The 15,383-nt window shown below is 42.2% G+C and overlaps 1 protein-coding gene across 5 annotated transcripts in view; it reads right to left on the bottom strand.

Moving 5' to 3' along the window:
• LOC115154269 (RNA-binding protein 33) overlaps positions 1–15,383 on the bottom strand; it is a 50,594-nt gene that overhangs the window by 18,360 nt on the left and 16,851 nt on the right. For 4 of the 5 annotated variants that reach the window (XM_029700336.1, XM_029700345.1, XM_029700321.1 and 1 more), the window contains exons 5-10: positions 14,946–15,210; positions 10,522–10,641; positions 9,882–10,062; positions 9,248–9,477; positions 4,853–5,201; positions 3,705–3,766 (exon numbers count right to left, since the gene is read on the bottom strand). In XM_029700336.1, the coding sequence (XP_029556196.1) occupies positions 3,705–3,766; positions 4,853–5,201; positions 9,248–9,477; positions 9,882–10,062; positions 10,522–10,641; positions 14,946–15,210 (1,207 nt within the window). The remainder of the gene's footprint in view (positions 1–3,704; positions 3,767–4,852; positions 5,202–9,247; positions 9,478–9,881; positions 10,063–10,521; positions 10,642–14,945; positions 15,211–15,383) is intronic. The other variant, XM_029700328.1, reaches the window with a different exon arrangement.

The raw sequence follows: 15,383 nt of genomic DNA on the forward strand, positions 1-15,383 counted from the left end.
GAAGAGGATTAGAAGTGGCATTTGTTTTGGTCGGTCCCTCTTTGGACATAGTATCTTGTACAGATTTCACATTGTTGCCACTGTTTATGGAGGAATTTCATATTTAAAGGACAGTGGTACTGTTGACCAATGAGACTAAAAGATACGTTGGACAAGTGCCTCCACCATCAGAAAGAAATTTGCCCTGATGTGACTTTAATGTCACCTTTTAATGTGATCTTTGTAGCTTGGACAATGTGGAACCAAGGCTACTTTTATCTTTTCAATATCTAACCTGATGATATTACAACATATTCATATTTGGAACAAATGACAAAATATATTATATTTTAACCACCAGTCCCTTGATATGCTGGATAATTTTTTATGCTAGATGCAAGAAATGTACATTTGGGCCAATTTACAAACCTAAAAATGTATTCTTGACTAGCAGTTTCTATCGCCATAGCCTCTAATTAGCTCTTAATTGGAACCTCAGATTAATATTTCATAATACATTTTACAAATGTTTTATAGAATGATATTACATATTGGGGGGGGGGGGGGGGGGGGGGGGGGGAAATCACCCCTCCCCTTCTTGAACAATTAAATCTGATGGTATGATAATGTATGATAATCATCCATAATCTGCTGCCCAGTGGTAAATGGATGTTGCTGGGTGTTTTGTCACCTGCATTTCAAATCGTGTCCCTGGCAACAGCAGCCTAAATGTGAATGACAGCTGGGGAATCTAACACTATGCTAGGCATCAGCCTAGCCCAGCCTCTCCCTCTCTCTCCCTCCAACTCTAATAATAGTGAAAAACAGCTCTGCTACACACTGGAGCCATCTCTGCTATCATCGTCCACCACAATGACAGACTGGAAAGGAGACGAGGACGATGGTTATTTGAAAAACGACAAAATTGTATTCAGACTCTAAACGTGAGATCCTGGCTCATTTGTTGACAAGGTTTGTAAGTACATCTTTGCCAAATGCAATTGGATGCAGACATTTGTCAATGTCTGATTTGCATTAATCCATATAAAACGCTCTTCCCGAGAAGGTGTCAGTCAGCACCAGTGCCACCTGATGCCTGGGCATCAATAAGCTTGGCACCCTGTTCTCTACATCAGTGGTTCTCAAACCTCTCCTTGGAGACCCCCAGTCCTTACCACCCCTACCTTGTCACAACACAACTGTTTGGCTCAAACACATTAAGGAGGAAAGAAATTCCACAAACTAATTTTTAACAAAGCACACCTGTTCATTGAAATGCCTTCCAGGTGACTACCTCATGAAGCTGGTTGAGAGAATGCCAAGAGTGTGCAAAGCTGTCATCAAGACAAAGGGTGGCTACTTTGAAGAATCTAAAATATATTTTGATTTGTTTAACACTTTTTGGGTTACTACATGATTCCATTTGTGTAATTTTGATGAGTTTTGATGTCTTCACTACTTTTCTACAATGTAGAAAATAGTAAAAAAAATAAGAAAAACCCTTGAGTAGGTGTGTAGGTGTGTCCAAACTTTTGACTGGTACTGTATTTCGATTTTAAAAAAAATGTTCTCTCTAAATATGTGTTATATACAATTAAAGGTCAAATACACTGCATTTCAAACAGTCAGCAATAATCTAATGAATTCAGGACTTGTGAAGTTATACCTAGGCTAAATATAAGCCTTCCACAACCATAAGACCCACTAATAATTACAATATTTCATGAAAATAGTTCCTTGCTTTTTTTTTGCAATAATAATGGATCTGGCTTTCAAGTCCATCTATGAACATGCCCTTTTTTGTTACAAATTTAACCATGCATAATGCACATTCAGCAATAATGACTTCTTGTAGAAGGTATTAGGCTATAGAAAATGAACACAGGTCTCATCAACAACCTCTCAAGCCCACGTGCTAGTGATTAGCCAGCTAATCTTTATATTTCAAGTTTAGCCAACTTGGATCTATTTGCTAGCCAACAAGGTTGAACAGTTGAATTGTTATGAAGACACCCTTCTGTCCATCTCCAACTGTTTTAAAAGCATGTTAGCCTGTGCACTTTGTTCAGATGTTGAAATCAAGTGGCCTAACTTATTTCTCAGAATGACAAAGAGTTGCCAATTCCTTATATGTTTGTGCTTTATGCTAACTGCACATTTACAAAACACAGACTAGACAGCTAGTATAAGAGTCTTTGGCTAAAACGCTGCCAACGTATCAATTCCACATGCGACAAACTGAGCATTCATTTTCCAGAATCAATGTTCAATGATACTTTCGTTTTAGTAGTGTCTGCTCTGCACGCAATTTGAGTAGTTGAGACATGAAAAGGGTATCGTTTGAAAAGTTAACTTCTTGTCTGAATGTGTTTTGGTGTCAAAACTCAAATGCAAATAGCGAGATGAAACCGCTTGCCAGAGAGGAAGATGTGATCTCAACTTTGTTGGCATGAGAGGCAGAGGGAGGGGGCTTGGTGTGTGTGTAAACCATAGAGGAAGAGGCGAAGGGAGAGGTTTCAGTCTCGCTAAAATCTGTCCAAAATAAGACCAATGCATTTCTATGGGCTTATTTTGGACCAAAGCTTGTCGCTTGCCTTCCAGCCTTTGGGATAACGACTCCCATTGTCAGGGCAGAGACTTACATTTCTTAATTATATACAGATCTATGGTGTAAATGGGGAAGGTACACACAGCACAGAGGCACGAAGGAGAGGAGACCAAAAATACAACACGAGAACAAGCCGACAAACGCTCATAAAAACAAAAAATAACAAAACCTCAAAACCTTCTCGCAATACAGGCATTTGGAATATCGCTCAAAAACATACATTCAAATTAATCTGATATAGTCGCCCAGCACTAATGCAACCTGAGTAACTGGAGGCACAGTTGGCTGCCTGGCCAATCCACTTCCCTGCCAGTGCTGTAATCACTTTAAAGGCATTCCTTTCCTGTCATCTCTGTAATGGGTTCTATGTTACTCTGGCTGCGTTTAGACAGGCAGCCCAATTCTGATCATTTTTTTCATGAATTGGTCTTTTGACCAATCACATCAGATCTTTTCACATCAGATATTTTTCAGATCTGATCTGATTGGTTAAAAGATCAGAATTCAGGTGCCTGTCTAAACGCAGCCTCAGAGGTTCTTCAATGATTCCAGTTTCCTTTTCTTAACTACCTGAATATCTATTTATCCTTTAGTATTAAACCACAATTATGTTATTGGGTTGTTTTTCTAATTCAAAACAGCCTTCTAAAGGTCTGTTCTGCTTTGTGCCACAAACTTTCCGTAAAAAAGTAGTATTTTCACTGGTGGTAGTGGGCTGTATCCTGGACTGTGTCCCTAATGATACCCTATTCCCATAGGACTCTGGTCAAAATTTGTGCACTATGTAGGGAAAAGGTTGCCATTTGGGACAGACCCCTGATTTCAGGATTCCATTGTGAAGCCAACCACATAGTTTGAGCTCTAGCACATCCATAAAGAGTGCTAACTAATTTAAGCCTCAGCCACCCCAGCCCTCCAAGAAGGCCAGCCACGGCCAAAAGCCCCTATCAACCATTTCCAGTTGTGCAGACAGACTCAGTATGAGTGTTTACAGATTTGCTCCAACAGTATATGGACCAGAGCGGGTATCTAATTGCGATAATGATATTTCTCTCACAAAGAGGCCCAGCGCTAACCGTGTGATGGGGGAGTGTGTGTAGGAGCAGCTGCTACTCACAGGGAACCTCTGAGGACTCGCAGCAGGTCTGGGCTGGCTCTGGGCAGCAGGCATCAAGGGCACTGCAATGAGAGAGAGGAGAGGGGGGGGATGAGAGAGAGCGAGGGGGGAGGGGTCAAGAGAGAAATGAGAAGAGGAAGAGAGAACGCAGGGGTGGGGAGAAGGAGGGGTAGTCCATTAGACACCTCTGTGTGTACTAAAGGCTGATTCACAGGCATGCATCTTACATTTCACCTCCGAGATGGGCTCACATTTGTACACAGCTGGACAGAGGCAAAAAGGAATGGATGAACATAGTGAAGCATTGCGGTTGAAGTTGTCTAATGGACAAGGAGGATGGGTACTTTTGGCTCTGAAAGAGGCCATTTCATCACACAGTATGAGGCTTTTTGACTTCAGTAAATACTCCATGCATCTTCAATTCATAAATCAGTTTGAGTTGCCACTGGTAATGGCAATTCATTTCCCACAGAAATTGAAAAGGACAATTCGTTGCAAATATGGGTTAAGGGACATATGCCAACCTCTGGTAAACACTCCCGTTATCCTGTCCACCCCCCTCCCCTCAAAACACACACCGTCTGTCTATCTCTGTTACACACACCCCGAGTCATGACTGAAGGCAATCCCTGATCTTTTCACACACAGAGACCCACACACACAAACACCTCACCAACACATTTCAGCCTGGACAGACAGGGAAGATAAACCAATCTCAAGGAATGGAATGGAGATACCGCCAAAAAACGACAAGTAAATAAACCTATTACTGGCTGAAAGCCCTATTCACTTGTCATTCAACCCAAACAACAACATGACATTCTAATCCAGACACTTTTCAAAGCAGTGCACGGATAACTGCCAACCATACGGCAAAGTACGCCTTTACTTAGAGGCAAATATTCAAAACATTCAACGGAGGTGCTATCCTTACAATAAGTCCAAAACTTTATGAAAAAGGACCCAGTGAGCCACTCAAATGACCTTCTATTCCCTAAATAAAGAACTACTTTTGACCTGAGCCCAAAGGGAATAAGGTGCCATTTATGACAACATCAAAAGTAATGCACTATATAGGGAATAGGGTGCTACTTGGAACGCAAGCCAAACCCTGCAAACATGCGGAGCAGCCGGAAGTGCAGACCTACCTTGTGCAGGGGAGGACGCTGGGCCCCTGAAATGGGGATTGATGTGGATGTTCTTGGGCTGCTGCTGCTGCTGCTGTTGCTGGTGCTGGTGGGGGTGGTTGTGTGAAGGAGGGGGACTCATCATGCGGGGAGGCGGGTCCATCTGGGGCCTGACTGGTGCCCCGTGTGAGGAGAGAGAGCTACGGTGGGCCATGTGCTGGGGGATGAGGGGTTGCAGGGGCTGCTGGGCCAGCGAGCCCCCACTGTGCTCCTGGAAAAGAGGCCCTCGGGGGCCACCGGGGCCGCCCTGGCGATGGTGCTGCTGATGATGAGTTTGGTGGTGAGGGGGAGGCATTCTGGAGGGAGACTGCTAATTGAAGGGAGAGAGAGAGAGAGAGAGAGAGAGAGAGAGAGAGATGGAGAGAGATGGAGAGAGATGGAGAGAGATGGAGAGATAGAGGGAAGACCAATACAACAAGTCAGATATGTTGAGTGTTGAGTATACAAAACATTACGAACACCTGCTCTTTCCATGACAGACTGACCAGGTGAAAGCTATGATCCCTTACTAGTGTCCCTTGTTAAATCCACTTCAAATCAGTGTAGATGAAGGGGAGGAGACAGATTAAATAAGGATTTTTAAGTCTTGAGACAATTGAAACATGGATTGTATACGAGTGCCATTCAGAGGGTGAATGGGCCAGACAAAATATTTGAAGTGCCTTTGAACAGGGTATGGTAGCAGACTGGTGGGCTTTTCACCTCAACAGTTTCCCATGTGTATCAAGAATAGTCCACCACCCAAAGGATATCCAGCAAACTTCACACAACTGTGGGAAGCACTGGAGTCAACATTGGCCAGCATCCATGTGGAATGCTTTCCACACCTTGTAGAGTCCATGCCCCGACGCATTGAGGCGGTTTTGGGCGGGGTGGGTGTATTGCTCAGTAAATTAGTTAAATAAAGACACCACTAATCCCTCACGTAGGCCTATACGTTAAGTTTAGCTCCTATTCAATTACCTGTTGGCCAGTCATGTATCAATTCTAAACCAAGTTAAGATATTTTCACCTCTCCCGTCATTCCCCACACAGTACATCACCACTAAGACGAATGCATGAATGTATCCTGTTAGGCTTTTAGTAATATATAGCTACATTAAGACTGGTCCCACTTTTAATTCATAGCACAATTGCGATCCAGTTGAGCGTTCCCATACCTCTTAAAGAAGCATGTTTAAAAGGATTTTCCTTTTTCATATAGAGAACGGAATGGCTGCGGACGTGACTTTTGTCTGATAGTTTTTTTGGTCCGGACTAAAGATGCCGAAGCTTCTGTGCAACGCGCCGATCACCTTCTCCGCATGTGCATATGCTCTACGTCACTCGTAGAGAACAGGCTACTCTGGCGAATGGTGCTCGTCTAACCTGTCTGGGCTAGGGGGCAGTATTGAGAATTTTGGAAAAAATATGTTCCCATTTTTAACTGCCTCCTACACCAACTCAGAAGCTAGAATATGCATATTATTGTTCAGGTTTGGATAGAAAACACTCTGAATTTTCTAAAACTGTTTGAATGGTGTCTGTGAGTATAACAGAACTCCTATGGCAGGCAAAAACCTGACAAGGTTTCAAGCAGGAAGTACCCTGTCTGACAAGGAGTCGTGCGTCTTGCATCTTTTTATTGAAAAGTAAGGATCTTAGCTGTAACGTGACAATTCCCAGGGCTCCGATAGGCTCTCAGAGCCCGGGAAATAACTGAAGGTTTACGAGGGAGTCTCAGGCTGAAACACATTATCACCTTTTGTAAGTGGCTGCTCCGAGGACCTTTGAATGAGGCGCGTGCACGAGTCGCTTCTGAGGAGAAATTTTATTCGGCTGTTTAGGCTCAATGCATACTCCCGGTCGGAATATTATCACTTATCTACGAGATAACTGGCATAAAAATTGGTTTTAAACAGCGGTTGACATGCTTCGAAGTACGGTAATGGAATATTTAGACATTTTTGACACGCCAATGCGCCATGCGCGGGACCGTGAAGAAGCATTCTGATAGTGTCTAGAACTCACGAACAAAACGTCGCTGTTTGGATATAACGATGGATTATTTGGGACCAAACCAACATTTGTTATTGAAGTAGAAGTCCTGGCAGTGTATTCTGATGAAGAACAAGCAAGGTAAGAACATTTTTCTTATAGGAAATGTGATTTTGGTGGAGGCTGACCTGGGTGGGTATCTAAATAGCTAGCCCTGTAATGCCGGGCTATGTACTTAGATTATTGCAAAATGTGCTTCATCCGAAAAGCTATTTTAAAATCGGACATATCGAGTGCATAGAGGAGTAATGTATCTATAATTCTTAAAATAATTGTTATGCTTTTTGTGAACGTTTATCGTGAGTAATTTAGCAAACTGTTAGTAAATTCCCCGGAAGTTTGCGGGGGTTATGCTTTTTCTGAACGTCACATGCTAATGCAAAAAGCTGTTTTTTGATATAAATATGAACTTGATTGAACAGACATGCATGTATTGTATAACACAATGTCCTAGGTGTGTCATCTGATGAAGATCATCAAAGGTTAGTGCTGCATTTAGCTGTGGTTTGGGTTTATGTGACATGATATGCTAGCTTGAAAAATGGATGTCTGATTTTTTCTGGCTGGGCACTCTGCTGACATAATCTAATGTTTTGCTTTCGTTGTAAAGCCTTTTTGAAATCGGACAGTGGGGTTAGATTAACGAGATTCTTGTCTTTAAATAGCTGTAAAATAGTCATATGTTTGAGAAATTGAAGTAATAGTATTTCTAACGATTCAAAAATCGCGCCACTGGAATTTCAGTAGCTGTTACGTAGGTGGGACGAAATCGTCCCACATACCCCAGAGAGGCTAATAAAGTCGGATCAAAGCTGAATCAATGTCTGCAAGATCACATATTGATAGTATTCTGCATAACAAATGCAATAGCATAGTATTACATTACATCTAAAGGCGTCTGTATACATAGGTTCGGTTTGCTCCTAGCCACCTCGGCCAGGCAACGCAAACGTCTGTGCCCGCATACTCCCTAAAGACTTTTTAAAAAAGTGGTAATATTAATGTTGTTTGTCCCTCTTGAGCAACCGTAACAACATACGGAGTAACACTTCCTCAAAATAGCCCGAATTAATCTAAGATAAATCAAGAAATCTGTCATTCATTTTGACGTTTTTGCTGAGGAGGTCTTAGTCGCGCAATTTTTCATCCAGCTAAGCTGTTTGGTGCAGTTCTTCTCAAGTGAAACAACTTGCATGAAAACTAGTAATGCACTGCAGACAGTAGGGCCTAACTGCTGCTGTGCTCTCTCGTCGAAAGACAGCAAACACTTCATTGAAAACTCCCGTCCATAGTTCCCACCCCAACTTTTGACCAATCACCGACGAATGTGCGTAGACTTCGCCTACCGAACTTAGACTTGCCTCAAGAAAAAAAGGTGCGAGAACAGCTCCCTAAAAAACTGCCGAACACCAAAACCTCACAAAATATGCGCTAACTGTTTCAACTGGGAAGCATGCGACAGGCTTAAGACAAAAACACCACCGCATTTTTTCACTCATGTGACCAAAACTCAACAGTGCACGCCACTAGACAAAATACACAAGTAGGCTATGCTGCCATTTGTTAACACCATCTGCTCTAATATTCGCTCACTGTACATCATTCAAAACAACACTGTGGGCAACTTCGAAACACTGTATAAACTCAAGAAAATCTAAATGCCTATCCTCGTGAAACTGATTGAGATCAAATGGTTTGTATGCAGATGCTGCATGGGCATTTCACTGGTAAAAATGTAAGAATTATCATTCACGATTGACAGTGACAAATGTGAAGGGAAGGAGGCCACAAAATGTGTGCGTAAAGTAAAGAAACGTGTGCAGAAGCTTCAGGATTTTTTAATTCCGGGAAAAAAATATGTCTGGAAAAAGTCTTATCTGCAGACATGGCCTATCCAGAAACGACTTCAAATGGATGAACAACTTAAATTAATGGATTATATGCTTCAAAATATGCCTAATAAAAGGCCATGAGAAACTAAATCCTACGCAAAGAACAAAATTAATTTCATATCATTCTGTCTAAATGGACTACCGCCAACGTTTTGGTATAATCCATATATCAACATTGATAAGGGAAGCAGAGAAGCGGAATAATTGACTTTGTTCACGCGCAAGTGATCACGGCTCCAATAGGCCATGGGAGAGAACGGCATATTTGCGAACAATCACAAGAAGCCTTCATGGCTGTGCCTTATTAGTTTTGCAGGTAAACATTAGGGCCGGGACGATACCAGTATCACAATATTTTTTCCTTGGCAAAAATGAAAACATGAAGCAAACCTTTTGCATTGTGTCGGTTGATTTTGTTAAGATTTACCTGCATGCCCATATGCAGTGGCATCATTGGGAGCCTCTGGTCATTCATTCGTCCTCTTCCTCCACCAAAGTCTCCCATCCCGAATCCGGGGAACCCCCCTCTTCCTCCTCGTCCTCTGAATCCTCCTCTCTCTCCTCCTCTTCCTCCTCGGCCCCCAAAGCGGCCCTGCTTCCTCTGGCGCTCCTTCTCCTCAAACTCCATCAGGTCTGCTTTGGCCTCTTCAGAGAGTTCTGGTGGGAAAAACACATCAGGAAGTGAGCATTGCAACATTCAGGGGTAGTTTCCCAGACACAGATTTAAGACTTGTCCTAGACTAAAAAGCACTTCTTATGAAGAATCTCCATCGAGCATGCTTTTTATTCTAGGACTTGGCTTAAAGCAATCTCTGGGAAACAAGCCCTCAAATACAGCCCATTTAAGAGGACTTGCTCAAGATGGATTTGTTGAGCATTTTCTTTTGATCCATGTTGTGTAAATACATTTTAGAGTTAAACTTGAAATGCTCTTCAACCTTAACCAAGTCAACCAAACAAAGCCCAAACATCTTACATATTACAGCTACCATATGAAGCAAAAGAAATGTAGACATTTGAATTAGTTTCCTAACTGCGTGCAAGGTTGTAAATAAATGTACCTAATGTTTCAGGAATGTTTCTTCTTTTGTTTGCTGCATCTGCCAGCCGCACAATGCCAGACGTGACGTCTTTGCGCTCCGTTTTGAAACGCAACCGGCCAGACTGTCCATCGTCGTCTTCCTCTTCGTCCTCGTCTTCCTCCTCCTTCACTTCTTCCTCTGGCTCTGGTTCATTTTCAGCCTTTGGAAATATATGGATCACCTTAGTCATAAATGATGAACAACCCATCAGATATATGGATAGTGTTCATCTTGTAGGCCTATGAACTGCAACCATGAACATACGAGGTGTTATCTGATTTCACAACACTTCACAAAAGATGCAGGCCTTCAGTATGGGTTAAACCATTAGAATTAGCTGTTGATATTATTGGTAATTTGCTACTTTTTTAGCTAGGCAACTCCAAAATTGCCACACAGCGAGCGTCAGTCAACACAACAGCCACTGACTCAACGCAACACATCAGACAAAAATGGGTCTCTGAATATTAATGACTGCGTCCCAAATGTACCTTGTTTCCTATATAGTGCATTACTTTTGACCTGAAACTCTAAGTAGTTCCTTATATAGGAATATATAGGGAATAGGGTGCCGTTTGGGACATAGCCAGTGAGTGAGGGAGACCCATTCTGTTCACACCTCCTCTGCGAGCTGAGAGTCTTCCTCTTCTTCCCCCTCCGGTGCTTCCTGTTGCTCTGCCTGCTCCTCTAGATGCTCCGGTTGTTCTCCATCTCTGTAGGTTGCTGAGTAATCATCCACCTACAACAACATGGAGAGATTCAGAATCCATATTCTAAATACTAGTCAGTCATCAACAAACAGTGCCTTCAGAAAGTATTTGTAACCCATGACTTATTCCACAGCCTGAATATCAAAATGGATTAGAAAAAATGATCTTACCCATCTACACACAATAACCCAAACATATTTTAGACATTTTAGCTCATTTATAAAACATTTTATACAGAAATATATCATTCACATAAGTATTCACACCCGAGACAATACTTTGCAGAAGCACCTTTGGCGCCGATTACAGCTTTGAGTCAGTCGTCTTGGGTATGTCTGGATAAGGCTTTGCGCATCTGGATTTGCGGATTTTTCCCCATTCTTCCTTGCAGATTTTCTCTGTTAAGTTAAATGGGGAGTGGTGGTGAACAGCAATCTTCAAGTCTTTCCACAGTTCTTCAATGGGATTCAAGCCTGGCCTTTGGCTGGGCCACTCAAGGACTTTCACATTGTTGTTCTGAAGCCATTCCAGCATTGCTTTGGCTGTTTGCTTGGGGTCATTGTCCTGTTGGAACATAAATCTTTGCCCCAGTCTAAGGTCGTTTGCAATCTGAAGCAGATTCTCATCAAGGATTTGCCTGTATTTGGCTCCATTCATTGTTCCCTCTATCCTTGCCAGTCTGCCTGTCCCTGTCGCTGAAAAGCATCACCAAGCATTACGAAAGGGATGGTGTTAGACGGGTGATAAGCTGTGCCTGGTTTTCTCCAGATATAGCGCTCTGCATTCAGGCCAGAGAGTCACATTTTTGTCTCATCAGACCATAAAATATTTTGCCTTATGATCTGTCTTTCAAGTGCCTTTTTTTTTGAAAACTCTAGGCATACTGTCATGTACCTTTTTCTCAGGAATGCTTCCGTCTGGCCATTCTCCTGTTAAAAAGGCCAGCTCATCTCCTTTCCAAGACCCCAACATTCTTTTAGTTTTCCTATTGGAATAAGGTCACGCCAATCATCATAATTTTATTAGCTAATAAGCAGCCTTCTTTTCCGGGACTTAGGGTAATACCCGATCAGACAGAGCCTCAGGCAGTCTATAGTTTCCATTCTGATGATCAACCGGTGTTCTCTCCTGCTTATTTTACCTCCTTAGAAGAAATTGCTTTTCTTTCTGATGTTATTGTGTGTGCAACTAAATGTATGTGCCAAAATTCTGATGTCTTTTTGTTTGGAGCTAAATAGTGTCTGACATAAATATGCACCATTTGTGTTAAACTTGCTAGCTAGTTAGCTTGCGTACTCCCGCTAGCATTAGCATATTATCATCCAGAATGCATTACTATTTAGCATGCTTATTAGCGATTAACATTTGTTAGCACTTGTCTGTGGTGCTAGGCTATTTTCGGTTGTAGATTGCTCATGCTTGTTATGTTTTAAAATGTGGAGATATTTCTGCATTGCTCTATTGTTCTTTGTGCACCTAGCATGTGTTTGGGTCCACATAGCCTGTTAAGTTGTTGACATGCAAATAGGCATATATTTTCCCCATACTGTGCCATAGCCTAAGTTCTCCTCTTTTCTTTACAGAACCACAATTAGTATCAGAGAGAGTGGTGTGTGTGTGTGTGGCTCTTCATTAAATCCTTGAACTGGAACTACTGCTTCCTAGTGTTCTGAACGGACACCCTGTGGTGGTTGCTACCAGCCTAAAATCCAGCACCTACGTTTTTGCTATCCTTTTTTATTGGTCCTTCGAATTCATAAACATCCCATATTTTACACTCCCATGAAGCCCAGATTGTTAAAGTGCTGTCGAGACTGTTGTCCTTCTGGAAGGTTCTCCCATCTCAGCCAAGGAACTCTGTATGTCAGTCAAAGTGTTCATTGGGTTCTTGGTCACCTCCCTGACCAAGGTCCTTCTTGCCCGGTTGATCAGTTTGGTTGGACGGCCAGCTCTAGGCCGTTCCATATTTCCCCAGATAAACTCAGCAAAAAAAGAAACATCCTCTCACTGTCAACTGCGTTTATTTTCAGCAAACTTAACATGTGTAAATATTTGTATGAACATAAGATTCAACAACTGAGACATCAGTAGAAAGGCCTCTTTAGTGTCCTAAGTTTTCATAACTGTGACCTTAAGACACTAACAGCTTATTTAGGCAATTAACAACCGTTCCACAGGTGCATGTTCATTAATTGTTTATGGTTCATTGAACAAGCATGGGAAACAGTGTTTAAACCATTTACAATTAAGATCTGTGAAGTTATTTGGATTTTTACAAATTATCTTTGAAAGACATGGTCCTGAAAAAGGGATGTTTATTTTTTTTTGCTGAGTTGATATGCCTCATCACAAGAGCTCTACGGACAGCTCCTTGGACTTCGCTGTCAACTGTGGGATCTTATATAGACACGTGTGTTCATTTCTAAATCATGTCCAAACAATGGTATTGACCATACATGGACTCCAATCAAGTTGTAGTGACATTTTAAGGATGATCAAAGGAAATTGGATGCACTTGAGCTCAATTTGGAGTATCATATCAAAGGGGTGTGAATACTTATGTAATTGGATATTTCTATATATAATTTTCAATAAATTTGCCAACATTTCTAAAAACATGTTTTCACTTCGTCATTTTTGGGTATTGCGTGTAGATGGGTGAACAACAATTATATTTCATCCATTTTGAATTCAGACTGAAACACAACAAAAATGTGGAATAAGTTAAGGGGTATGAATACTTTCTGAAGGCACTGTAGATGAAGTATATTCCTTCTTTCTACCACCCTTGTATTGGCTCATGTTTACTGTTACTATAAATATTAGGAGGATAGTATTACACTGGTTTAGGCTAACTATATCCCCATGGAACTGATGTCTAAAGGAATAACGGTAGAGCCAAAAATACTGCAGTGTTTCCCTTTAATGAAAATATTAACCGCGAGTATAAAGGGGAAAACATTGAAATGTTATGAAGGGGGGGTTAGCAGGGAGGGGGGTGGGGTTTAGAAAGGGGGAGCCTCTTTTGAATTACCATAACAGTGGGAGCAGGCTTCATTACTATTCCTGACGGCATTTGAAATTCAATGAGATGTAAATGTTTGACATGATATACAGAAACGACGACGACGACACACTCTCCGGATCAGTGATGGTGAAAATATCATCGAGCTAGCTACTGACTACTGCACAAATCGCTGCTTTATTGGCTCACTTTAGAAGATCCTGACTCAATGCCATGCAGGAACATCACACACACGATACAACAGTTTTATGGTTCCGAAACCTGCAATTCTGGTAATAAAAAAATATTAAAAGCATATTTCCATTGAGAAGCCACTAAGTGCTTCATAACCGTCAAATGAGGTCAGTGTGTAGGTCGCAGGCCAGTGTTTGGTGTTCTGCACCATTAACCTGCCAACCCAACACATAATATTGCAGACAAATACCCTTGGCAGCAGAAGGATAGGCAGACTGACTGCCCCGAAGGGACAGAAAGGGCTTAATCCTTTAAACGGTTCCACATATTACCTCTGAATAGCACTGCAAACAGAAGTGTTTAAGCCCAGGCAGTCAAGTCACCTTGTAAACATAGTTATTACACACAAAAACACAAAATGTGCAATACGCACTCACTGGGTTTTTTCAAAGAAAGTATGAAGTAAAACCGTGCAACCCTACTAAGGTCAAAGGCTTTATTTTCAGTGTGGAGAAAGTAATACGTCTTTGTCAGACAGGTGTCAAGCGTCATCACACCTTGGTAAATCGGGCCATTACAGACATCACACATTAATCTAGTCTTATCTTTTTCCCCTCTTCACTTCGAGGTTTGGGAAATAAATAACGGGGGAAATCGCATCAATCATTTCAGGACTGTATGGGGTGTCGGTTTGTCCTTAGGAAGGTCAATAATCTTTTCACCTATGTGAGAGTTTATCAGATGGAGTCGAGAGCCCGAGATAAAAGCCCCTCGCGTAAACCTCCACCGATTGGCAGCGCGTCTTCCTCGCACAAAGCGGCTCTTTAGCCGGACAAAGATACAGGGCCCAAGGTCACAATGGCACCGGGCGTCACAGCCGACAGACACCAGAGCATTACCTACCTACCGCCAAACAAGCTGTCAACACCAACTTTGTCAGCGAAAGGAGAAATCAACTGGCGGAGAGTGATAGTGAATCTAATCCCCCCCACCCAACACGCATCCCCTTTAGCACCCCCTGAATAGATTTGATATGTGCCCCCTGAAACCCAAGACGGGGAAATCAACGTTATCTTTTCAAGATACAATGGAGTAAGACAGAAGGAGGGGAGATGGGGGGGGGGGGTGACTCACTTGAAATTCATCGTCTAGAGGCTCATTGATTTGAATGTCTAACACTTCGTCCTGGTAAATCCCGTCGCCTTCGGCCTGTTCTCCTGAGTATTCCATTTGGCCGTCTGGCATCTCCATGTCATTGGGCTGGCTGTACTCATCCACGTACTCTCCCCCCTCCTGCTGGTAGCCCCTCTCTACATCTCCTAGGTCGTCTGTGTAGTCTACGGGGTTCACCTGCTGGTCAAATTCGCCTAGAGTAGCATTGAGGCTAATGCCCTGGCCGCTGAAAGGCAAAAACACACAATTATATAGGGTGTTCACTCAATGCTGTACAATGTAGAGAAAAACGGGCAATTCAAGAAAGTGCTACGAAATTAATGTCAAAACGTAGTTGTTTTCTTTATAAATGACATTGAATGACTCATTAGATTGATTGTTCTCTACAGTGTTGATGAA

Source organism: Salmo trutta, chromosome 2 (genome assembly GCF_901001165.1).
Source record: "Salmo trutta chromosome 2, fSalTru1.1, whole genome shotgun sequence".
NCBI lineage: Eukaryota > Metazoa > Chordata > Actinopteri > Salmoniformes > Salmonidae > Salmo > Salmo trutta.